At 39.9% G+C, this 26969-nt stretch overlaps 1 protein-coding gene across 3 annotated transcripts in view; it reads right to left on the minus strand.

Annotated features, from left to right (window-relative positions):
- Positions 1–26969, minus strand: part of LOC120574226 (limbic system associated membrane protein) — a 723149-nt gene that overhangs the window by 206323 nt on the left and 489857 nt on the right. For 2 of the 3 annotated variants that reach the window (XM_039824481.1, XM_039824474.1), the window contains exon 2: positions 5550–5628. In XM_039824481.1, the coding sequence (XP_039680415.1) occupies positions 5550–5628 (79 nt within the window). Of the gene's footprint in view, positions 1–5549; positions 5978–26969 lie in introns of those variants that run through there. The other variant, XM_039824468.1, reaches the window with a different exon arrangement.

Below are 26969 nucleotides of genomic sequence, written 5' to 3' on the forward strand. Positions count from 1 at the left end.
CACACACACACACACACACACACACACAGAGACACATTTGGGCACATTTTCAGATAGACTTAACTGTTTTAAACTTTTTAATTGATTATACTTATCAACACATTAGTCTCACGGAGCCTCACAAACTGAAGTCACAATATGTTACTGTACCAGGTAGCACTAGCTGCCACCTTAATCAAACTCTTCTTTGTAAAAATAGTCAGACAGTGTCTTCTTTTTCTCCCACTTTTCCCCTTTTCGCCTGTCGTTTTGCTGTTATCTAGTATGTTAAATAAATGGCAGTGATACACATATTTTGGGGTGTGAAGCTTACATTTTACCAACAAGTAACGCATGCCCTGTTGCCAGACAAAATGTTGATGTTGGATGGTTATGTTTTTTGTTTTTTTTATAACTTTGAAGTAAAAAATTAAGTTACTTATGCAATATTCTCACATGTAAATTATGGTTAAGGTAAGGGAGTTATCAAGATTTGAGGAAACCACTCTCCAGCATGACCAGACAGGCCTTCACCTGGAACACACAAGGGAAAAGAAAGCCAGAAAGACCCAGGAACAGCTGGAGAAGGTCTGTGGAGGCAAAACTCGAGGAAACAATATCATCCTGGAAGGAAGCAAAGAAGACTGCCCAACACTGAACCGGCTGGAGAAAGTTCATGTTCCAGTTACAAGGGTCATTATTGTTGATCTGTCAGAGGGCAGCATGAAGTCAGACATGCTACATGCCCATCCATCGTCTTGACACCCTTACCCCGGATTTCCACTAGATGCGGAACGGCTCCGAAACGGCGGCGGAGTCATTAGGTTTCCATTAAAGTCAATGTGTCTATTTCCACTGGCTGCATAACGGCTGTGTTCCGACTCCGTCACAGCTCCGGCGGTCTGGAGCAGATACGCAGAGATTCTATTTTTGCCGGACGCCGGAGAGCTCCGCAGCAATTAAGCACACGGCAGATAGTGCGGGACAGGAAGTCGAGCACAGAAACAAAATAAACATCTGGTTAATTTTCTAAATAAAATAAACCGTGCTTACGGCGGATCATATTTCTCTGCACTACACCTTGAAAACACAGTACACAGTTGTTTCCCCTCTACTCCTCTAGATGGAAACAAACTGTTGTTGATTTTGTGGTTCTATTCTATGTGAATTCGCGAGAACTTGTGGGTCCTCGTGACTACAGCTGTCAGTCACGGCCGCAGCCGTGCCGCAACAAATCAGGACCTGGTGGGTATTGACGGACGGCAGAGCACGCAGCAGACACGCAGCGGAGCCGGTCCGCAGCCATTCTGCATCCTGTGGAAATCCGGAGTTAGTCTCACTACATAAATCCAATGCCAAGGCCATTCTCTTTCCTACATTGGTACAGGATGATGCAATTCACAAATTGTCCCAACAATTGATTCCTGGAGATACTTGGTGGTCATATGTAATAGTTAATAGCCAACCAAAAATTATGACCAAAACAAAATGAATTATTTATTTGTTTGTGCTGTCGGGTTGACACCAAGTGTACTGTGGAAATAAATGATCAGCTGCTGGGACTGTCAGATAATTTCTAATAACTGGACAGTCTTTATTTCCACTTTGGAAAAGTGCAGTTCTTTGAAGGTTGGCTGATGCACATAGCAGCACTCTAAGATGCATCAGTCATCAGAATTCAATAGTTGAGGTTTTAATAATGCAAATGAAAATAACTGTATTCTCCGGCATTGTGAATTGTATCGCAGTTTGAATTAGACTAACACCATGCCTTATGTAGTGTCTGAACCTCTAGTAGATTTCACAAACATAATATCTGGCTGAATCTAACTCAAATTAAAGGCAGAATTCTGGGGTAAGTCTTGACAATGATCATCTGGGGCAAAGCACAAGTGCAGAATCATCTTTCTTGAAATTAACAAGCCAGGCAGAGTGTATTGTCAAAGAGCAGATAATTGACCCAGAGGAGAGCAATCACAAAGACTGTGTCATTAATGCTTTAATAAGCAATTGTCAATTATCAGGGCTTCGCCTGACATTGCAACCGTACCCCTTAAGGCAACTACATAATTGGGACTAAAAATAAATAAATTAAAAAGTAAACTATTGTGACTCAGATATGGCTTAAAGAAAATGTGAAGAAACTTTTATTTTTCCTTTCCTCAGATTCATATTGTGACTTGCAGATGATGAGAATAGATTGATTTCACTTGTTGGCATCATCCTTGGAAAAAAACAAAAAACAGGCTACGTCACCATAGAAGGGGGCTCTGAAATATGGGATGTTTTTCAGCGACCTAAATCATCTAGATCTGAAATAAGATGTTGTGATACAGGCCTAGATTTAATATGCTGGGATTAATGTTCACACTTTCCAGGGGCAAATGTCACTTCAAGAAGATACAATTTTTCAAAGAAAAGTCCCCCTTTAGAGTAAAAAGACAGCTTGGGGACAAATGTAAGACCCAGATAGTCGGTAATCTTTGAACTCAACACAGAGCCACCAGATCATTAAAATAGTAAACAATTTAGGATGCAGCATGCATACATTGTTCTGAGTAAAGCATGTTACACAAGACCAACTAAAGATTCAAAGAAATTATATTACAAAACCACCAATATGGTTGTTGTTACTAGAGCTTTAACCCACACACTTTAGGACTAATTCACTCCACATTACAAATGCTGGTGTGGAAATGTTAATCTGAGACAGTCCAACATCCTGGCTGTCTTCAACAGCATAATCTCTTAAAATTAACCCCTTGGTGACCTGCTTAGGCAAAAGAGGTTAAAGTTTAAGAAGAGCTAAATGTTTACATCTACAGTGACGCTGACTTAAAGGAGACTGTGCTACCAGTGGATCTCAGTCTTATCAGACAGAAGAAAAGATAGTGAAAATCAATTAAGATCCTATGCTGTGTTCCCTATAGGCACCCACAGTTGCTGGAGATATATGTCAATATTTAGTTTATGTTCACTTTTAATTGAAGTCTGAGAGGAAATTAGATTCTGTGAACAAAGTGTTGTGTCACCACATGCTGAAAGAAAAGCCAATCTCATCTACAGTAGGCAAACCTGTCACAACAATTGGCAGATGTTTGAATGGAATGTTTATATAATAATCAATCCTGATCAAAATCTAGAGTATTTACACTATGATCTGTAATGCATTGCAAAATCAATCCATAAAATGAAGAAAATTAAACACCTACACACTTACTCCATGCCACAAAAGTTCCATTAGTTCCACAGTTAATCCATTGCCATTATAAAGCTTAAATATGTACCTTTGGTACAGGCTTTCACAGTGAGCCACAATAGTGTTGCAAATCTGTAAGTCGTAAGCATAAAGAAAAAATACTTGACACATGACACAGTTCTAGGCCCCTGGTAAAAATGCATTTCCTTTCTCATTTCAGTTGCGAGGCCTGCTGCTGTGCGTTCTGTCACAGCGGTTGTTTGGCCACACACTGTTTCTCTGCTCCAGCATCTCTCCTCTGGTGCCATGAATGTCATGACTGCAGCCACAGGCTCCACTAAAGGAGCACGGGCCTTATTACGCCCCCAGGTAACCAATATCCCCTCAGCCTTCACAAAACCCAGCTTATGGGCTCAGATACACTGTGTAGCTTGACAAATTACGAGCCAACGGCCTCCCACCCCTGCTCAAAGTTCTCGCATTTTAGCCCTTATGTTTTTTTTTCTTCTTTTCCTCTCCCTCCCCCAACCACCCCCATATCCAATTTGTCAGGTGGAAACTGGGTGTGAAAAATGGTTGTGTTTTTCAATGGAGCCACAGGGGTCTGAGTTGCAGTTTATCGTTGCCTGACTGACAATAAATAAGACTGATCGCTAAAGCCAACAACATACATTATAAACATCAAATTAATTATGACGCTCCCTGAGTGATTACCATAGACAATTATTCAAGGATCGTTTATCAGAGATTATGGTTAAAACAGCGGACTTAGGATGCAAGTGTTTTCTCGGAAAAGAGAATCTAATTTGGCTTTGGCTGAGTGCAAAAGCCTGCCACCACCTCTAAAGGAGATAGACTGACTGGGTGACTAAACAGCTGAATATAGCAAAGACGCAGTCAATTGGATTTGGAAAAGTGAAACAAATAGCTGTGACCCTTTGTGAGTTCAACAGTAACTAAGTCAATTGATTCATTTGATCAGCAGGTATCTGAATGGATGGCACCAGGTTGCAAAAAGGAATCTATTAAAGGGAATTATTTCTTGTGTGTGTGTCTGTGTGTGTGTGTGTGTGTGTGTGTGTGTGTGTGTGTGTGTGTGTGTGTGTGTGTGTGTGTGTGTGTGTGTGTGTGTGTGTGTGTGTGTGTGTGTGTGTGTGTGTGTGTGCGTGTACCTATATAAGCTCAGGGCACATGTGAGGAAACGTGCTTGTGTGTCTGTCTGTCTGCAGGCTTTTCTGACTGGCTGTGTTAAAGGTCTATCCTTTGCATTCTATATTCTCACACTCATTAGGCAAGACTGGGCGGTAGTACTGTAAATAAAGCATGAAAGTAGGGAGAGGACAGAGAAAGAGTGAGGGAGAGGGAAAATCAATGCGATTGAGTGTTCTGTGTGCAGCCTATTATACCACTGGTCTTCCCTACAGTGCATGGGGGCAGGCGACTGAGGCTGGAGGGATGGCAAAGAGCCTTGTTTATAAAAACCAACAAAATCTAAATCCCCTTGCAGCCTGCCACAAACACATGGCTCAGATCACGTGAAAACTGACATCTGCCCAGAAGCATCACAATAGCATAGAGTTGACAGCTTGCATTGTCTAGGAAGTGATTAAGTTGGATGTGAGGCTATTGGACACAAAAACGGTAACAGACAAAACTAGATTTAGAGACTGGAGCTTCATGGGGCAGCAAACAGGGATGTGCAGCAATGAGGTTAAATTAACATCTTTCTGACTCTGATGGTACTTCACCTAACTACTTGTCCCCTACAGGCTGCAATTCATCTTTTCTCAACATCCATCAGTGATTCGTAAAATCTCAACAAGACTGCGCAGTTCTCTGTCTACTCGCATCATCCTCTTATCAGTGTCTCGATCCCTGTATTTGCAAGTAATCCACTCACAAACAGCAACTCCGGACACAGTGACGCACTTCGCATTATTAAGCTGTTCTTGAATTAAGTCAAACAAAACAGGGAGCCTGGGTGACCACAGCTTCGGTGCTCTGTGCGCCATATGTCAGCGAAGGCATAAGTATAAATCCCCCCATAAAAGGATGACATATGGCACATTTTTGTCAGGACTGGTTGGTGAGATAAAAGTTGGAAACGTAAGCAAATTAACTGTCATCCGAACACTTACCACCTCCGTTACTTCTGTGTAATCTTGCGGAAAATATAAGTTAACCGCAGAGAAAACCGAAACAACAAAATATGTAGTCTATATCTTCCTTACGACAAATTAACGGAGTCCAATAAACGATACCCTTTGGTAGGCTACTGCGATCTGCATCATGCAGCTGTCGCGGGGGAGGATGCTGCTGTGCATTCGGAGGGAGACGGTAGGAGAGGAAAGTTGGAAGATGACTCTCTTACCTTATAATCGCCGTGTCGCCCTGGCGGATGGTGATGTTGTCGGTGGCCCGCTGCATATCCACACTCCGGACGGGGAATCCTGTGGGTATAAGACACAGCAGTCTGAAAAAAGAAGCCTGCAATTGCCTCCAACACGATTTGCGCCCGACTTGCATTTTAAAAGCACAGGAGCGCGCTTTTAGGGAGCTCTAGATCCAAGGGTTAAAAAAGGGGGGGAGGAAGAGTAGTAGTTGTCCAGACTTCTCGGAAAACGCGGGATGCCTTTTATGTCCAAAGCAGTGCTGAACGGATGGGTGATATGTGTTTCCTTAAAGATCTTTGGGACGAAAACGTGCAATGTTGTCCAGTGATGCGTAATGCTCTCTGCGTAAAGGAACGGCACAGCCAGCAACTGCGATGGAGAGAGGCAGGCTTCTGATCAGTCCTCTCTCTCTCTCTCTCTCTCTCTCTCTCTCTCTCTCTCTCTCTCTCTCTCTCTCTCTCTCTCTCTCTCTCTCTCTCTCTCTCAGATTATCCAGCCGTCTGGCTGTGATGCTCCCCTTATTGGTTGTCAGGACAACAGCACCACCTGAGGTCCCTTTCAGTGATACACAACTAAGTGAGGACTGAGGAATACTAGCGAAAGAAGTAAAAACAAAAAGAGGAAGACTAGCGAAAGAAGTAAAAACAAAAAAGGAATAAATAAACAAGTGTGCAGGAATATTCTGAGGAGCAGTATCCCTCTTGTACTACCACCCTGGAGGGTAAGCCAAGCAGAACAGACAATTTATCAGTTCCAATCACTGCAGCATCATGTTATCATTAGTCTTCAAACAAACTGTATGCTCACAGGTATCCTGTTATGTAGAGCAGTGAGACTTTCTGTACTTAGTTATGATTTAGTAAGGGGGAGAATTACATAAGTTCAATATGCTGTTAGGTAGTAAGCAGTAAAACCTGTCCTAAAAAAGAAAATGTGTGTACATTTTAGGATTTTCACATTGTAATCACATCAAGGACTCTTGAAACACTTTTTTTTTAAACATTATATGCATGAAATATTATGTTCTCCTTATTCTGACCATGTTACATACTTCCCATTTACAGCTAAAATTAATTAAGTGGAAAAGGAGAGAGAAAAAGAGTGCTAACACTCTGTTGACTATGAACAGGGCGAAGCTCAGCTGTGAATAGCTTAACCAGACGTAATCATCTCTTGTCTAGACTGCCACGGGTGCCATGGCATGGTGCTGTAGCTCAGTAGGCAATTAAATCGACTTTCAACCTAAGAAGGGACCCAAGTTTTGAAGGTGTGCACCTTTCCTTTTAAACAAAAATGTGAATGCAGAGTGAGCTTCTAATTTCACTTGCCAATCAAGCACCGGCTTAATAGGCCATGATCTAATGCTCATTCAACGATGTGCTTAATGAACTGCAGAGTAACAATTAAGGCAGTGCACTTAGCATTTTATTTGATTCAGAAAATACATTAATACTAATGTGAATCATTGTCATGCACTGCACGGTGCATTTTTGTTTTGCCTCTAGAGGTGTTTGGTTAATAATTTTGAATCAGACACATAACAAAGTTTTAATTCTAGTCAAGTACAGGACATGCTGAGGAGATCATATATGACTTGAAAGTAGAATGATTAAATATGATGTTAACATTGCGTTAAGTTGCATGAACAACCAACCCCAACCCCTTATCTCTAAAGATAATGCAATTGTTCAGAGTGAACCAGTGCAAGGCAGTGTGTTTAAGCCTTATTTCCAGCATCAGCAGATTTTAAGCACCAGATCAGACATAAACCCCAATTTTACAGCCCCCATGTAGCCTACTGTGACATGTCGGCTTTACAGCTACAGCTAGATCAGAGAAAAGATGTATGAAAATGAAATACAGTGACATAATTGATATGTGTGTTTGGATGTTAGTAAGGAACACTACAATCTTTTCAGGGAGTGATGGTTGCAGAGCTGCTCCCTACTTGGCCTTTAATAATCAGTGCCTGTTACCATTTTACCAAAGCTTCTGCAGGTTTTTGCTATCTTGGAGATTGCACAGTTTATGAAAATGCATATGCATTAAGACCACTTAAAAAGGGACTACTGGGCTCAGAAAAGGAGAGAAGAGACGCTCCTCTGCATACAGATTTATATAGGAATGGCTCCCATGTGGCTTTTAGCTATTTTTTTTAAGTTTGAAATTCTCACCAGTCAGTCAGTGATCTGATAAATGTGGCGTGTAAATAAATATTGTGTGTAATTATTAGAAAACCTCCCTGTATGGCAGAGAGAGATGGAGGAGGGGAGGCCAGGGACACAGCAGCTTTAACCAGTTCCTAACAAAAGGCCAGTGATCTCTCGCTCTACCCCACACTGGAGAACACACACACACACACACACACACACACACACACACACACACACACACACACACACACACACACACACACACACACACACACACACACACACACACACACACACACACACACACACACACACAAAAAACAAAACACACACAAACAAACTGAGTGCTGGAAGACAGAGAGGTTATTATCATGCAGGTGGGATGCTCTCAGTTAGTTGGTGTTGTGGTTTAGAAAGCAGAACTGGTCATACATTCTGCTGCAGTGTGCTAAAATAGAAATACATAATATACTGTAAGTAAATACAACAATAGATGTGTAACGTGTCCCATTCAGGGAACAGTGACATGTTAGCTGTTAACATTAAACAGTTCTCAACACCATCCACTTAAGATAGTTTACAGCCAAATAAACAGAATATGACACACCCACTGAGGTAAAACTATTTTATTATAGAATATATACAGCTCATTTGTCTATATTGTGTAATTCAGGGACAATGACAGGTGTGAGTTGTGTGACATGCCTAATTTTCTTTTACTGTACCACAGAGGATTTTTTTTGTTTGATAATAGTGCTAATGCATAATATAGTGATGATAAATACACAATAATTGGTATCTTCTATAACAAGTAGGGCAGTCTGTGACAGATGAATGCTAAAACAATGACAGTATAAGGGGAATTAACTTCTATGAAGGGAAAGCAGAACATGATCTATTATTCAACTCTGTATACTGTAGTTCAGAAGAAGGTGATAGCAAGGAACGCCCCAGGAAGCCATTTTATTGAAACACACCAGCGACTAATGCAATATAACTAGAAATCATGTCTTTGCTTCTTCGTGTTTGGCAACTGAGGCGATCACACTGCATCGTAAATTACGCTAATGTTTCTGATATTTTTTAGCAATACGTGACTCTGCCTTTTGTAATTTTTTTCCACAAGGTCTGCATCAAAGGGCAGCCACTATAAAGTGATTTTATTAATACATATTATGAGGTGCCCTGACTTTCTCCCCATCTCATTAGTCATAATAACTCCAGCAGAGCGACTCTACATGGTCTCGCCAATCAAAAAGGGAGAACTCAGAACAGCAGAAAGAAATAGAGATGTATGACTCTGATATAAAGTCAGAAAATCCACTCTTTTAACTGAATTCACACATACTGTTCCTAAGATGTTTGGTCAATTAACATTTTCAAATGTTAAATAAACGCATCAGCGAATCAAGCCTTTAGTCTGTGACATAGCACCCGCCTTGTTGGTTCAGAGCCTGACTGGCTCTTAATACTTTCCTGAATAGCCCTTTAGTTGAAATGAAGCAGGGACATAATTTGGTTGCATTACCCCACTATTGTTACAATTAGAATAGTATTTAATATTGTACACAAAATCTACAAGGACTGGTTCAAAATACTTTTTCTGTGGCAATTGTATAGCTAATAAGTATAACTAATGATCTCATAACACAGGCATTCCAGTTTCATGCTGTTTCAAAATGCATGCTCTTTGATGTGAATACAGTATAAGAATAGAGCATAGCAACTGTTTATAATAATTTGCTTTACAGTCTACTTCAAGCTACAGCCAGCACGTGATGAAGGATGTATCCATCATCTGTGTACCGTACTTAGGAACCATGCTGCTGGTGTTTGTCTCACAAAGTCGGCCCTTTGCGATTGAGGAAAAACAATGTGATTTTGGAGAATGACGCCAGTAAGGCTGACTGTAGTCTTGCCTCCACCTTTGGGAGTCTTCTTCAATAAAGAAGATGTAACCATAAATTTCAAGAGTGACAATGGCTGCACATTGTTTTATAACACCATACCTATATGACCTGGATTTCATAAGTATTACCTGGATGCATCATCACTGCCAATATTTCATCAGTTAATGTTGCTCTCTGTCACAGTTTTGTCATCCAGGCACTTGTACTCTCATTTGAAAAGTTTTACAGAAAACATAGTGTGTTCATGTCAAGTCTTTCTTGATGGACTGTGCATCAGGCATTTCCATCGATTTTACACCAGATCAGTTTACTTATCATGGTTTGTTTTAGTCAGCCTGTAAAAATAGTTGTACAACATCTTATGTGGCTTATGTATGCTGGCCAAGTTGAACCAAAATGTTTCTGAAACACTGCATTTTTGTTTTAGATGTATTTTGGCTCATCTTTGAGGAACATTTATAATGTCACACACACCATCATGACCTGCACACACAAGCAAACAACGGAATTCATTAATAAATTAGGCTGATAGTAAATATATAAAATACGGCATTTCACCTCGGCTGTTAAACTGCTGTCAGATATAACACTGAGTGTAAATCGCAGTGTCTCAAAGTCTGTTCACTTAATAATGTCCACAGATGGAAGTCACAGTAGGAGGAAACAACATGGAGGAGAAGAAATACTAAAATAATAACACAGTCTTAGCATGCACACAAACAACCCACAATCAGTCATACAACTGACTTATTGTTGTATTTGATATAGTGAGCAACGGGTTGTGCAAACATTTCAGAAACTTTGGCTGCTCACCATACTGCTATATCAAAGCCAAATGTTTCACTTCATTTGGTTGCAAACCAAATATTTTGGAACATGCAGCGTATTGTGCCAGTGTAAAGGTCAACAGCAAACCTCACAGCAGCAAAAGGAAAATGGAGTACAATCTACCAGCTGCCCGGCCACAGCAACAGAAGCATCTCTGCTCACTTTGGTGCATTTCCTTGTTCAGATGGCCACTGTTTTCACTCTGACAAAATGTTATAAAATGTAATTAATAGATTTTTCTGTTGGTATATATTGAGAAGTAATTTTGTCTGACTGAAATTAAGTTTTCAACTCCATTTGCTGACTTAGACTGAGCAGAAGTCCCCTGGAGACACAAAGGAGAAAATACAATTTTATTTAGTAAAATGCTCTGTTAGTTTGTCCACCTTCCAGTAATGAAGGCATAAATAAAAAAAAAATAAAAAAAACTATTACAAAATGACATTGTACTTTACTTGTATTTTGTTCTGTAAGTCATTTTGATTAACTAAGTGTTCATTGTTGTATGTTCCTAAATATTGTAATATTGTACACCACTTTGGATTTTGCAGTCTCCATCTTTGGGTCTTGGATCAATGCTGATGTTGTATGAAACACAAACAATAGAAAAGTTTCAACAAGAGGAGGATCTATAATGGAATCCAGATTTTTCATCCACCTCCATTGTGCATCTAATATCTGCATGAAAACAAATTGCACTCAGTTCTGCTATAGAAGCTATAGAAGATCAATGAGGCAGGCTCGCCCCTCAGATTCCCCTTTTATTTTTTGTCTCCTCTTTCAAGCAAAATATGCTCTGTATCAAACTAGAATAGGCTGCATTAGCAAAACATGCCCCCCCCCCCCCACACACACACACACACTTACTGTAAGTGTGTGTGCATGTGTGTGTACAGGACAAAAACACTGAGACAAAAGATAAAAACAGAGTTTTCTTCTCTTTATAAAAAATTAGTGCATGCATAATTTCCCAGGCATTCCTATCAAAACCTGAGTCTTGGCAGGAAAATGCATGATACGCAGGAAAAAGGATACCCAGCAACGTACTCAGCAGTATACTGTATCACCACTAACGCACATGAATACGCACAAGCACGCGCACACACACACGCGCGCGCACACACACACACACACACACACGCACGCACGCGCATGCACCCGCACACACACACCTTGGCCTGAAGCCTCTTGCTCTCTTTCTCTGTCAGCAGAAAAATAAAATAATGCAAAACTTTGGCACAAAGCGTGTTACACTGTAGACAACGTGCTAAAGTGATAGTTCAAAGTTTAGAGGGAACATGTTGTGAACACTTCAGTGAATTTTAATCTGTATTCAATTTAACAGCAAATATTTTTGCTAAAAGCACCAACTTCCCAGCACACAAGCTGGGTGAAACAAGTGAATGAACAATCTCTGGCTTTATTCTACGCGGCAGGTGAATACTGCATTTATAATAACTTTTTGGCAAAAGATGAAAGTGACAAATAATCACCTATGGGTTTTCTTTCAAAGTTTTCTTTTTCTCTGCTTTTGGTGAGATTAAAATCAGAGTAACTTATTCTGCATTCCCAAAGAAGCCTGTTTATACTGGCGTAACACTATGCAAAGACTGCCAACACCAACTTGCACAAGACAACACACACAAAACACAATTCAAAAGACACATTAAGTATAAAAGCACTCCAAAGCCACCTTTCAAGGCTCCTTTGCATAAATGCTTAACCTTGACAAAGTTTAAGCTGGCCTGTGAGTGGTTTTGTGTGTGACCAGATGTCTAATTGAACTGCAGTTCTGATGTTGTTATTTTTGTGCAGACCTATGCTGTTTTATATGATTACTCAACTGCCTGTTGAAGACGGTAGATTGTGTGTTACGTGTTCCCAAGATCTATAGGCCAAATTATACCTGTGCTGTGTAATATGATCATATCTACATGATTGTATGTTATGTGAAATAAACAAAATGAGCATCTGTATCTCACAAACAGCAATGTGTATTGTGTTTTCTATTTCTTTTCCTCTTTGACTCAAACTTTTGATCGATTTATTGATGTGCTTTGCCAAAATATTATTTCATTCTGCCTTACAAACAGCAAGGGCCACAAACTTGGACATGCAGAGGTAAAGCCAAACATTTCCTTAGTGAGCATTTTTTTTCTCTTTTCGCTCTTTAGTCTTGTGTTTTTAAGACCATAATGGACCTGGCTGTAATTGCACACAACTCTCCGAACAACAAAATGTTCCAGCGGTAAGCAGCATGATCAGCCCTGTCTCTTAAAAAATATGTTCCCAAAACAACTGCATTACATTACGCTTTGAGGGAAATGTATTTTGTCCTGGATTACGTATGTCTCTGAGGTATCACAAACATGTCAAAGTCCACGAAAGTCCACCTAGAGAGGAGGTCGGTGTGGATGGATGGGTCAAACAAACAGGATTTTACATATTTCTATACATTTTCTAAACCCAAACAAGTAGTTTAGTTGCCTGAACCTTAACAAGTAGTTTTAATTCAAAATGTATCTACGTGTTTAAAACAGCAACCGTTTCACATTGTGCGTCTGTTGCTGGAAAAAAAACGTTAACCTTAAAACATAATTGAGAATGCAGTTTTGTTGTATGGAAGCATACGATTTTAGGAGATAGGGTTGGCATGGTCCATCATGCAACTTAAATTTTTGTTTGTTTCTTGCTCAGCGATAGCTTCTGACTTTGAGTTGGTTCATATAATTTATAGTTGAAACACAAAATGCAATGGTTAGCAAAAATCTCTGAATAACATTCCTATTAGAGCATGAGATTGCATTAATCTTAAACACATAATATACTGTAGATTAACTGTATGAAAAGGCACCGTAAGTGTAAGTCAAAAAGGATTAGCATAAAAACAGCATCATATTTTGATGTGAAAAGTATTTGTATCTCATAGCTCAGCCTTTGACAGCGTCACCACTCCTTTGCCATCATAAAAAGGTACAGCAATTGCATCTATGGTTCAACTGGTAATGCAAATGCCCCAGGGCTCCATGGTTAGGAAAGCCAATCATACTGTGAGTCACACCACATCTGTACATTGCCAAACGTTTGACCTGAGATTCCTCAATCAAAACAATTGCTTTGAGTTGGCCCTTGAGGGTCATCCCTCCTCTTGCTATTCAGTTCTATTTGAGAGTTCAGGTGTAGAGAGGCTCCATGCTGAGAAGGATTGGTTTAGCCGCAGCAGTAATGTTGAAGGTGAAAACCTACGGGGTAACAAGATGAATTCCTTGCAGAAGTACAAGGATGTGCAGTCTGATAGATCGAAGGACTTGTCCTTGTGAATACCAGGCAACTGTATGAGTCTATGTGAGAGTAAGTCCATGCTCTAAGTTGTTGTTTCTCTGTATAACCCATCTGCTAAATTATGGGATGCCTTTCAAGAAGTGATGGATGACTAATTAAGACTTTCAAAGTATGAGCACACACCAAATGACTCTGAGGACTGTGTACATAAATTAAAAGCAATGGTGTGAAATTGCCTCATTCATGCACAGATTTATTCTTTTAATTACATTTTGTAAATTTGAAGGGGTATTTCAGAGATTTTGACACAAGCTCGTCAGAATTACATTATGGTTGTAATACTGCAATATAAAATACAGATCGTTTGGACAGAGTTATCCCACTGAGATGTTGGACCTAAATGAACGGCAGTAGATGTGGCCAATTAACAAAAAACATTTTAACTAGAATGCTGCCAAAACATTATACAAACACAGTATACAATCTATACCATCAACCAGAACTACACCAAAGCTGCACAATCCTTTTAATGTTTTTGTGTGGTAATAAAAAATAATTACATTATTTTACATCAAACCCTACATGGCGATAGATATCCAGACCGTAATTAATTAAAATAATAATTGCATTTTTCAGGATCCTCCATGGTGAAGGTTAAAAATGATATGTTGGGCTGAAATAAGTTTTTCTATGCCAAAATTGTGAAGTGCTTTACATGTGATCACATGGTGGCGCTATGTACACCAAAAACGGCACAGTTCTTTCTTTGGCCTTAAAGGGGTGATAGAATGCAAAACCGATTTTACCTTGTCATAGTTGAATAACGACAGTTTAGTGGGTAAGTAGTACATACATAGAACCTCAAAATCACATTGACACCTCTTTCCTCTGCAAATCTCACAATTTGAAACTGCCTCTAAAAACGGGCGAATCTCAACGAGCTCCTCCTCATTTGGCTCTAGTCTCTACCTTTGTCACGCCCAAACATTTACATAGGTTACACCACTGATCTGAGGTCAGCTTAGTCTTCTGAATAGGTCGGGCAGATCTCAGAAATTGTATACATTGTTCATCTGCTATTTTACCACAAAATTCAATTCTGAGACTTTTTTATGCGAGAAATCAACTATGTAGAAGTCAAATATGGACTGTTTTATGAAAACTGATGGCTAAACCGGCCTGCTGTGAGGTAGATGGAGCTCCGTCACGGCTGGCAGCCCACGGTGCTCGATACTTGCGCAAAGTCTTCTGGGTTAGTGGACTACCAAACGCCGCTGCCCTGACAGAGCTCCAGGGCCTCTAAAATTCACAAAAATGCATTAAATTGAATGCCTTTGTTAGGAATTTTGGGTAGCTGTGATATACATGTTGTGACGAAATTCAAACTGTAAATATAAGACAGTCATGCCGAAAGTGTAGCAACGATCTTTTCCCATAGGATTAAATGGGACACATAACCTAGCTTGCAGCTCCTCCTAAAGAGACCCCTCATGTTCACAAAAATGCCTTAAATTGAAATCGGACAACATTGTTAGCTTTATAAGACCTTGGGGTAGCTGTTATATAATTGGCGTGACGAAATTCAAACTGTAAATATACTCTAAAAGTTTGGGCAGCTGGCCAGCTCTGGAGCTCCGCGGAGCCCCGAGCCCCGGTCGTCCACTAACCGAGAAACGGTGACTTTCACTGGGTATGGAGGTTGCCGCTTTCTCGTCAGACTGTGTGGAGCTCCTAAAGTCCGACACGTCTTACCAAATTTGCAATTAGCCTCAATTTTCATAAAACGGCCCATATTTGAGCTTCATATACATTTTTACAACACATCCTCATACCAAAATGACATATATGACCGTTCCATTTACTGCCGCACGGTGGGCATTTTTAACATGTGACCGTGACACATGACCCCGGTGCTGGTTTTAATCATGTGACCAATCTATTGAATGCAACGGCCGATATTTTAAACACATAGTTAACATTGTGAAGTGGAACCTGTTAAGTTTAGGCAACAAACATATTTAGGGTTATGAAATCATCAGGGACTGGCTTAAAAATGTAGGTGAAACAACTAAAATAAGGACATAACTGCGCAGGCTGTTCTCATTAACCATTCGTACAAAAAGCTACCTAAAGTAAGGCACTGTAATTTGTAAGCATTCCACATATTTTTTGCTGTATCCACCACAGTGACTGCCACTGTATAAAAACGCTGTGGAACGCGTAGGGATGAGGTTTGGATGGATGGGTCGGAGTGGAGTTCGCTTCCTGGGGAAAACAAGACTTTCACACCGGAAATGCATGTTCCTTGGGAGTGTTTTAATCCAAATCACAATCTTTTTCCTAAACTTAACTAGTCGTTTTTTGCCTAAACTAAAATGTTGTCGCCACATGACGCTCAGTTTTTGTTCGCCTAAACTTAACTGTAATGTCTGCCAAAACCGGCAGCTCACAGTGCCCTTTACCTGGCTCAGAGTCACCTCTTATCAGGTAAACTAGCAACTGCCACTGATACAGCGACATATCACAGAGCTCTGTAGCCGCCTACCAGTAACCTACTGTTGGGTAAACTCAACTAGCAACGGTCACTGATTCGACAACATCTCAGGGAGCTGACATGTGACCAGCCGGCGGCCGCCTATTTTCATAAGATATCACACGTAACGCTGTGCATACATTTTCGTACCACCACAACCTGTATCCTTATGTGGAATTTTGCGTTCTAATACTTTGTCACCTCAATTCCTCGTTTGCTCCTGCATTGCCAAATAATAGCAAATGTGAATAGGGGTCGTTATGAGTTTCTTGCACAATGGGCGTTTTCTGGGTGATGACGGTCTGAAATTACAGTATATTGCACAACCCTCGCTATCAAGAGAGCAGCCAAATATGAATGCATTCCTAGCAGATCCTATAATTCAGCTGTATTTGCCTGGAGTCTAAATTAAATACAGACCAACATCTGAAACAAAAATCTGCATAAAAATCCAACGCCCTTGTGTTCCCTTCATATATTCCTGAAGCATGTACAGTAAACCCGGAAATGTTCCTTGGTAACTCCATGTTCATGACATGAACATATTCAAAGTGCAAATCTCGTAAAGTATAGTTTTCTTTTATAGGAACCCCCTGCTGAGACTGATTTATGTATCGATCTCGAGCAGCCAGAGGCACAGCTTTGGAAATGCAACTGATGTGCTTCTTATATAGCTAAGCTGTTTCTTCAAAGGAGGGGAATCAAACAAGTAGGTCAAATACCTGCCAGATCAGATTGTTGTCTTTTTTTAGTCTGCACGTACACTGCAGTCATTTACTGATAATGGTGCCAATGGCAAGAAACAGTTATGTGAAAACATTTTTTATCATTTATTGTCAAATCATTAACAACTGTTATGTGGCAAAGATAAATGTCTGATGTGAGAAAACACAATCCTATTTCTACCAACCTCCAAAGATGTAACACGTCGTGGAAGCAAACACAGCAAGCATCTTCTTACAGCATTGTTATTTTTTTGCCAAGTTGTTACAGCGCAGCAGCGCCATTAGAAGCAAAAAGGCTAACTCAAATTGCATGTGATTGGCAGTTGGAAAGGTTGAGTGTCTGTGCTGAGAAGGATTTAACCCATGAGTAAGTGGGTAAAATTGCTGAAAATCCACAAAAGAATTTCTCAATAAGCTTTACCAAAATCACAAATGTAAAAAGGCCCTTAGGAAGAGAGTAAAAACACGCACATACGTGCACAAATCTAAATTGTTCTTTTCCTTAGCAGTCTGGTGTGCCTCCATATCTTCTCTCTCTTTTTTTTTTTTTTTTTTTTTTTTTTTTTTTTTTTTTTTTTTTTTTTTTTTTTTTTTTTCCCCCCAACTCAAGTTTTGCTCTATCCTTTTTCTCTTGCTGCCTCTGTTTCTCACTCTACCAGAGATGAATAATATAGACCCTCCCATTGTTTTGTATAAACAGACTGATTCCCTGGATGAGATTCTCTCTGAGGACTGGAGAGCCACAGGCCTATCTCCAGGCCCTCCCCTCTAATCTGCATTCTCCCTCTGTTCTCTTAATTAGGAGGCCATGGACAAGAAGGCACAGTAATTGCAGGCAGTTGTTGGAGATTTCTCATTTTAGTCCTCCCTTGTGACACACTTTTTCTTCCCAAGTCAAATTTATTTTTATCTTTTCATCTTCGTCATCTTAGTCTTTTTTCCTTACGCGTTCATCGTCTTCATCATCATCATAAACACGTTTTATCTGCATAGTTTATAGTTTATAGAAACAGAAGCAATGAAGGGAGGCTAAAGGGCAGAGTAAATAATTAAGGGAGACAGAATTGCCACAAGCCACAAAAGTCAATAACAACCCAACATAAAAGCTTGAATGACCCATTGCTTATTAGATGTTAAAGGGAAACTTCAGGGGCTTCATTTCTTGGGATAATAGCCTTATTTCACATCTAATAATATCGTCTAAATGAGAATCTGCTCTCTAAACCTCCCCTGACAGAAATTAATATCTCTCTCTCTCTCTCTCTCTCTCTCTCTCGGGTGAATTACAGGGTAAATGTGTACAGCAAAGGAATGACAAGCCTGGGGCCTCTGGGTACAGCACCATACAGCACCCAAGGGATCTTCACCACCTTCATGTACAAGCTATGACATAGCTTGTAATCCAAGAAGCTAAAACAGTACTCTCTTGTGTGTTACATTCACCGTTGGCACAGTCAAATTTGTGCATCCGCACATTCTTGGTCAATTAATATGTACATTCCAGAAATTTGGCAAAAGAAAATGCGAATGAAGTATGAAAAACATGATGGAAATATGGCATTTATGTCTGTTTTATGTAATATTTGAGGAACGTTACAGGCTCCTCATCAGTGTGCACATGATGTTTTTGTAGTTACCATTTTTCGCCCCTTTAATGGAGCATAAGCTTCAGTGGACGTTTAAGTTACACCTAAGCCTTTTCCATTGCACTTTCATACATTCTGCTTTTATAGATCCTTTCCACCTCAACCAAGCGTAACAACTATTTTGTGACTTTTTCAGACAGGTTTTTATGCACAGATTTCAGTGTAAATGCCAGGGGCACAGTTATCTATATCTACATTGTTTTTGATTCATTAACATGTTTAATAGTAAAGTGTTATTTTGTTGAAAGGGCATGCAGGATTAAGCATGAGGTTGGAAAGAGAAGTAGTACTAATAGTCTTGTAGATATAACTAATGCATAGCTGATAAAGATCCAAATAATGAGTTCTGTTCCAATTCAGAGTCTGGATCCTTCACATTTCAAGACTGATTTGGTCGACAAGGCAGTTTTCCTACAGCAGCTCTACCCTGTACATGTACAAGTAATGTGGCCTTTAGTCAAGATCAGGAGGACACAATCAGTTTGTCATTTGTCGCCTTCAATAACCAAAAATCCATAATGCACCTTTGTTTAAAGTGTTGTCCAACCACAAATCCAACCTTTTAGTATCAAATATCCACTATCTGCAGGTTTAGAAGGCTGACACAAAGAAAAGCAACTGTGGTTAACTTGAATGGTGGTGGTTTCATAAAGTTTTCAGTTTCAAAAACCAAACAACTCCAGCAGAGTAATCTCAAAGTCCCTCATGTGTGCTGCTCTGTATTTTCAAAACAGCCATGGATTTGCTTAAATTAGGCTAAATACATAGAAACGACACAGAATCACCAAAGGTAGGTATTGAACTTGGTATTATATATTATTTAGTCCTTAAGTAAGATTTTTTTTTTTTTATACACTTTACACTATGAATTCGTAATGGGTTCATGAGTAGCTAGTGCAACCCATACCTAATTACTTAGACAAACTAAAATAAATTACTGAAACAGAAGCAATTCATGCTTAAACACATGTCCATCATTGTAGATAAAAGTACAAATAACATGGAAATAGCCTCAATTAAAAAGAATGCAATGCAGCTACATAATACAGGACCACACTTGTATTTCAGATTTTTTTAAATGGGTGACAAGTTTTTATTTAAAATTTTAAATCCCTAAATATTTACCTTTTTTTCTGTATGTGTTCAACTCGAAAGTCTCATTCTTCAACCAGAGCCTTGAAGGCAGCATACTGCTCACTTATTTGGTTCACATTTTCACAAATTTATACAGAACACTGTCAGCTTAGCATTCATTGTGAAGAGCAGAACGTACCAAATTTAAAAGTGGGGAGTTGAGATGAGGACTGTGACAAATTTATGACCCCTACATGCGCATACACACACACACACACACACACACACACACACACACACACACACACACACACACAGACACACACACAGACACACACACACACACACACACACACACACACACACACACACACACACATACATTAAGGAATCAGCCAACCAGTCAACAGCAGAAATACAAAACAGCGTGGAGATGTTTTTCACTTTTCATATATCAGTGCTGACGAGCCCACCGGGCAACCGCCCACTGTTCCAGTTGGTCAGTGAGCCCCTGGTGCCTGATTACTGCTGTTATTTTTCATAAATATAGTTGACAAAAATAACACTTCCTATGGTTCATTCTTCTATCTGCTTTCTAAACTGTCACTATTTGTCAAATAATGTAGTTTCAAGGTGGCCCATTCGACCGAGACACCCAGCTCTCTGCTGAATCCTGACCTCCACGCTCATGCTTATAATCTCATCTGCCTGACTGCACTTAACTAGGTAACATGAAGAGCAAATACGTCTCTCACACAGTGGTGGAAAGTAAATGAGTACATGTACTAAAGTATTGTACATAAATACATCCATTTAATGCTACTCTATTCTTCTACTACAGGCCGCAGTTACTAGTTACTTTTCAATTTAAGGTAAAACAAAAACTAACGTTTATAAAATAGAATGCATTGGTTTGTGACGCAAAAATGTGTAGCTGAGGCCACTTGTCCATCTCTGTTTCCTAAAAATGACATTCCCATACCACAAAACTGCATTCTCAATTACATTTCAAAGGAAAAGTTGTTCCAGCAACAAAACTACGTACACAAGTTAAGTGATTGCAAATAAGTCAATGTTGACTTTTGGTTTAACACAGGAGACAAACAGCGGTCTCTTGGGTGTTTTTTTGACCCATCAATCCAAACCAGCATCCTCCTGATAAGGACTTTGATAAGAAACATATTTGTGATACGGCAAAGACAAATCTAATTCGGGACAAAATACGTTTCTCTTGAAACATAATTCAAAATCAACCTGATCTCACAGAATTCCGTGAAATTAATACAGCCCCTTAACTCAAAATCTGTGGCAGTTTCACAGAATGGCAAAAAAATTCCGTGATGGGCCCATGGAAGAATTCCGTGAAATGAACACGGCCCCTTAAGTTAAGGAAAAGTTTGTGGGTGGGCTTATGTTTCCATGACACCCGGGACAACAACGGGACGGTTGGGTTTAGGAAAAGAAGAACGGGACGGATACGGTTGGGTTTAGGAAACGTGACACGCAGGACACGATCCCTGGTCTCCTGGGTGAAAGTCCTGTGTTTGACCCATCCACCACCCCAACCAACCTCCCTACGCGGATTTTCGGGCTATCATAGTACTTGCTACCGTAGTCGCTCCTAATGCTACGTCATCTTCTCATTGCCTTTACATTGGCATTGTTTTCATACATTCTGTGCCACCATCACGTAATGCGGTGTTTGTGATCATTTCACGGAATTCTGTGAGACCAGGCTGTTTAAAATGCAGTTTTGTTGTATGGGAACATTATTTTTAAGAGGCAGGGCTGCCTTGTCATGTTTCAGATGCCTATTTGAGTTGTTAGTAGTTTCACCAAGAGACATTTCCCCTCTAAACTTCTAACATTGTTTCATTTAAAGCTCAAGTGTGTAGGATTTAGGGTGATCAATTGGTTAAAATGGAATATAATATTAATAACTATGTTTTTATTACAATCACTTAAAAATAAGAATTGTGTTTTTGTTACGTTTAAATGAGTCGTTTATATCTACATATGAAGCGTGTCCTCATCCACGAAGTCCACCATGTTGAATCGCTAAAGGCTACCCTACCTTCTTGGTGGAGGTTGTTGGGACAGTATGGAGAAACAATAGGGCGCAAAAAAGTCAATTGCTCTGCATTTTTGTATATTTTGTGTTTGGATAATCTCCTAAAACGACACCAGAACTGCTCATCATTGAAAGATAATGCAAAAAAAACTCTATGTAGTGCTCTACGTAGTAAAGATGGAAATATAACGTTCTTTATAGAGTGTATTGTTGCTAATGGAAATGGTAGTTTGACATTTTTGTCAGACACATTTGTTTATATAATGAAGTTATTTCTCAAAAAGTATCATGTGTCTATCAAGGAAATTATAGGTGATAATTGGGTTAGTGCAGTATAATGCAACGCGTTATTTATTATATATTAATATGAAAAGCATGGAAACCAATTTAATTATAATTTATTATTTAAATGAAGGAAATAACTTTTATATACTTCCTTGTTCTCCCACACTGCTTATCAATAAATGACAACTGAAAAGATAAAAGAAGACTGCATTATACTGTAGTACTAACGCACAGCAGTTTTGTCAGGTACACTGTAATTGAAAAGTCCTGCAGTCCTCTTCTCTCTGAAAGTATTTTTCTAATGTATTTCTCTATCAGCGACAAAAATAGTGTGATACAAGTGTGCTAAGATAGGGAAACATGTTTAATGTTTTACAGTCATTCAATACAAATCTTCATGTGTGCTGTGTGTATTACCTGACTTTAAAAGGGCTGTGGCTTCTCTTGCTGTGATAATAACCTTTGCAGAGAGCTGCTGCTGAGAAGGAGGGAAGGAGGGATAGATAGAAGGAGAGAAGAGGTGTAGAGGAATCTGGGGAAGGTCAGGAGGGAGTGGAGGTGACCTGATTCACACAGACACGCACATACACACACTCACAGGAGCATTCACACCAACTATAATCCATCACTGCATTACTCGTCATTCCTGGACCTGCCATAATGACCCAGAGCCGTCTGTTTTGGTAGAAGCCAGAGGTGAGTCCTGGGGTAGGAACAGACACACACATGGGCACACATGCAACCATCCTTGTGGTGCAGAGCAGCATTGCAGGTCCATCTGCTGCTGCACTGGCTCTAGTAGGAAAGCTAGTAAATGATGATTACAGGTTTATACTTAAGTCCAAAACTTTACCTCCAACCAATCTGCATGCATGACTCCATTGAACAACCCTTCCAATTTTAAGCAGCTTATTATTATTTATTTCTCAGGGACAGTAGCCTTGTGAGACCATCCTGATCTCGCAAGCTCCAGTTTTCTACTCGCAGATCAGTCTAGCATCTTGAGGTAGAGAAAATTTGGAGCCGTTTGCCAAACGACTGACCAATCAGCATTGGTTTTGAGGCGGGTTTAGGTGTGACGCAACGAGAAGCGACTGTTAGTCTAAACAACATAGCAGCTTCCACGGATTTGATGAGCGTAGCTATCGCGCAAATTTTATCCGAATTAGAAAGTATTCCTTCGGGTTCGAGTTTGATCTGATTGGTTGATTTGGCCCGTCTATCACCAACATAGGTGGTGATAGACAGATGGTTTATCCAATCAGCTAACCAGTATTTTCGCCCCTTCCCAAAAGTTCTCCAACGGAAAGTTCCCAGATGGATATGCCGAGCAAATGTGAAGCAATCCATCTGGCGGAGTCAGGTTACAGGGACAGTGCATATCAACAATCATTATGGTGAAGATGTCAGCTACGACCTATGGCTACGATCCTGACTATGTGAACACATTCTCACCCCCAGCGTGTCGAAAAGCGACGCTTGGTCAGGTGCCTTTGGTGTTTGTTCCTGATGCAAAAAGTCTCCTTTAGCGTCTAGTCCTTTGGCGTAATATAATGGCGCACTTGGTCGGGACTTGTGCCGTCAGTTTTTGATGCCTGGGTCGGGACGTATGTTTAACTGACATGCGGCACAAGAACGGTACAGTTAGGTTTAGGAATAGATTGTGGGTGGGGTTATAACATGTACGTTTCAGTGACACGCAGGACAAAAACGGGACACGAACGCCGGTCCCCTGGGTGAAAGTCCTGTGTTGTTTGAGCCATCCACCACCCCAACCAACGATTTTCGTACTACTCGCTACCATTGTCGCTCTTAATACTACGTCATCTTACAGTGCCACGGGTAAGCTTCTGCCATGCCTGGTGCGTTCGGGTGTGTTCTATACAGATGCTAAAAGGTAATTTTTGCGTCGGTATCGGACGATGAAAGCCACTGACCAAGCGTCAGTTTTTTACGAGTTTGGACATCAGAGTCTACATCGGAGGGCACAATGAGGAAAGCGTGGATTAATTGAACACTGACTGCGATTTCTCTGCTGGGCATCCTGCTAGCCACTGTGCAGGTGTCAGACAGTGATCTGCGTGCCTCAATGTGACGCTCTTCTAGCAAATAATTTTCACACACACACACACACACACACACACACACACACACACACACACACACACACACACACACACACACACACACACACACACACACACACACACACACACACACACTCTCACAATACAACTGGCCCCTGATGCTGTTGTTTCTGTCTGTCAGATGATGGAATAAATATTTCATGATTCAATCAGGGTCACCCAGTATTCAAGCAAACAGTTGTTAAAAAATAAAATAAAAATAGTTTGCTTTCAAAAATATTGTTTTTGAGAAGTCACATAATGCAGCAAAAAAAGAAAAGTTGATGAAGCTGAAAGTGCAATTAAAATTAGGTCATATTCTCTGAGTAAACTAGCACAATTTACAGAACTGGCACTCGGTTTTGTGTGGTTACAAATTGTGCAGCCATTTATTTTTATTTTTTATTATTATTATAAAACTCCTAGAGAAAAGATGTCAGCCTTAGTGTAGGTTAACTGACTCAGACATGCCATCAACTTAGGTGCTGGGATCTTTGACAGACTAAGTACGACTTTGAGGTCGCACTGAGAGGATATTAGAAAAGCTGGAGCTGTGCTGCTGTGGTGTAGTGTGTGTTGCTGCTGAGCACTGTGCCCAGAAGGCACATGCACAGTGGAAGGAGGACGGTACAACCGATGGACTGTAACTACTTTACAATTAATAATATATAAGTAGTGCTCCGCCGTCCCTAGCCAGCTGCCAACCTACAGTATGCGACTGCCTATCATCTACTGTAAACCACTGACTGTAATGTTTGAACAAGAGGTTAAACTGAATTACAGTAATTGTGCTAATACAATAGTGATTATACCTATACACCCTGACACCACTGAGCTTTGACAATGACTGCAGCAGGCATGTTACACTGCCAAGTGCCCTTAACATGATGCTTAGTTGAGCAATTAGCCCATTCAGAAGCAAAAACAAATCATTCACAGTTAACATTTCAGATTTAGAAACCAAAGAAAAGCTGACACACACCATGAAGGAAATAAACTAATGATACATGAGAAACATGAAAATATGATGTTTGTCATAGTATTATGCAATATATGAGAATACAATAAATATGGCTTCAATTATAGATTCTCTGTTCTTCCATGGTGGGTTGTGTTTCTCTTCATTTACGTCATTAGCCGTGTTTCCGTTCAACTGTCATGCAAATTTTAAGCGACATTGTGAAAAGAAATACAAATTAGGCACGTTTCCATCAACTGGTTTAGAGCGAATAAAGGTACAGCGTACTTTCATCAGAGGATAGCACTTTAGGCTATGCATGGCTGGGGAGATTTTAGTTGTTGTTAATGTCAGCTACTATTGGCCATGTTTCATGTATAAACAGTATACAATATGAATGTAGTCTCCATTTTGCCACCAATAGGTTTCTGGAGAGCCAAAATTAAGTTCAAAGTGGGCGGCTCCCGTCGCCCACTCCAAAAATGAGCAACGACGTGGAGCGTGCAGAAGCTGAGGCGGGGTAAAGCCTGCAGTCTGTGCTTGCCTCCTCTCTGATAGCAGCCAACATGTCACTCAAAGAGGAATGTCCTTTGTTTCCATAAAATGCACCTAAAAATACATATGTGAATGGAAACACGGCTCTTGGTTCCATTTTTCACAAGGACTATACTTGCATTGGTACAATGCTTAATCTGAACATGCACTACACTTTCTACATATATCCTACAGTGTATTAGCTGTTCAAATTCAAAAGGATAATAAAATGCTTCCAGTTTTACATAGAATTCAATCATGCACAATGCTGTTCTACATAATGGAGTTTTGCATCATTTGAGGATCTTTTTCAATTTTTTTTAAAAAATACACTTTGCAGTGTTTTAAAATAGGACACACTCAATGTGAATGACAACAACGACAAATGTGTTCATATCAAACATTGCTAAAGAAAAGTCTAAACAGGGTTTTCACAAGGCCCGTTTGTTAGCTGCTTAGTCGCAAGTATCAAAGCAAACTACTTTACTTTTATGTGGAAATGTTTTGTTCTGTCCTTTTAGTGGATCTCATAGCAACAGAGTTTGGCCCCAATTAAGCCAGTTTTCAAATGTACAAAAAGTGAAACTGTCCTGAGAGGTAGAGAATTTCATGTTTCACCCCTATTCATGGAGGACTAATTATAAAGCTGCCTGAAAAGGCGGACTTGATTGTTCAGTACTGACTGTCTGTCCGATGCACAGTGGGACAGATAGGCTGCTCTTCTAAAAACCCTTTTTGAGGACTAAAGATAGAGATCAAACACAAAACTAGCATTGTCTGAAAGACATTCAGATTCAACATGTCATCATCAGTACAGTTGGAAGTCAAAAAAAATGAGATCTTAAAAATGTAATGTGGAACATTTTGAACTGCCATTATGCATAAAACAGCCAACTCAGACTGAGAGCTGGAGAGGATTTCTTTAATATCACAATGCAAACAAAGGGACACTGAATATTCTAGGGTGAATGTCTTTCTTTGAGTCAGTTATTTTACTCAAAGGAAATATTAAATTCCCTAATATATCAGGTTCACGTCATCTATTACAATAATAGATATTCTGTTGCAAAGCTTCAGAGGTCAATTTTAGCCTCTATAATAACTTCCAGTCTCTTGTGGCTAAGTATAGTGTAGTTATGAGAAAGAATATCAGACACTGTACAGCCTATATTATTTTCTGTTATGGTACAATAACTGATCCCAAAATGGAAAAAATGTAAGCTTGTTTGAGAACAAGCCAAGAATGTTTCATTTTGTAGGGATCACTATTTGA

This window comes from Perca fluviatilis, chromosome 2 (assembly GCF_010015445.1).
Source record: "Perca fluviatilis chromosome 2, GENO_Pfluv_1.0, whole genome shotgun sequence".
Lineage (NCBI taxonomy): Eukaryota > Metazoa > Chordata > Actinopteri > Perciformes > Percidae > Perca > Perca fluviatilis.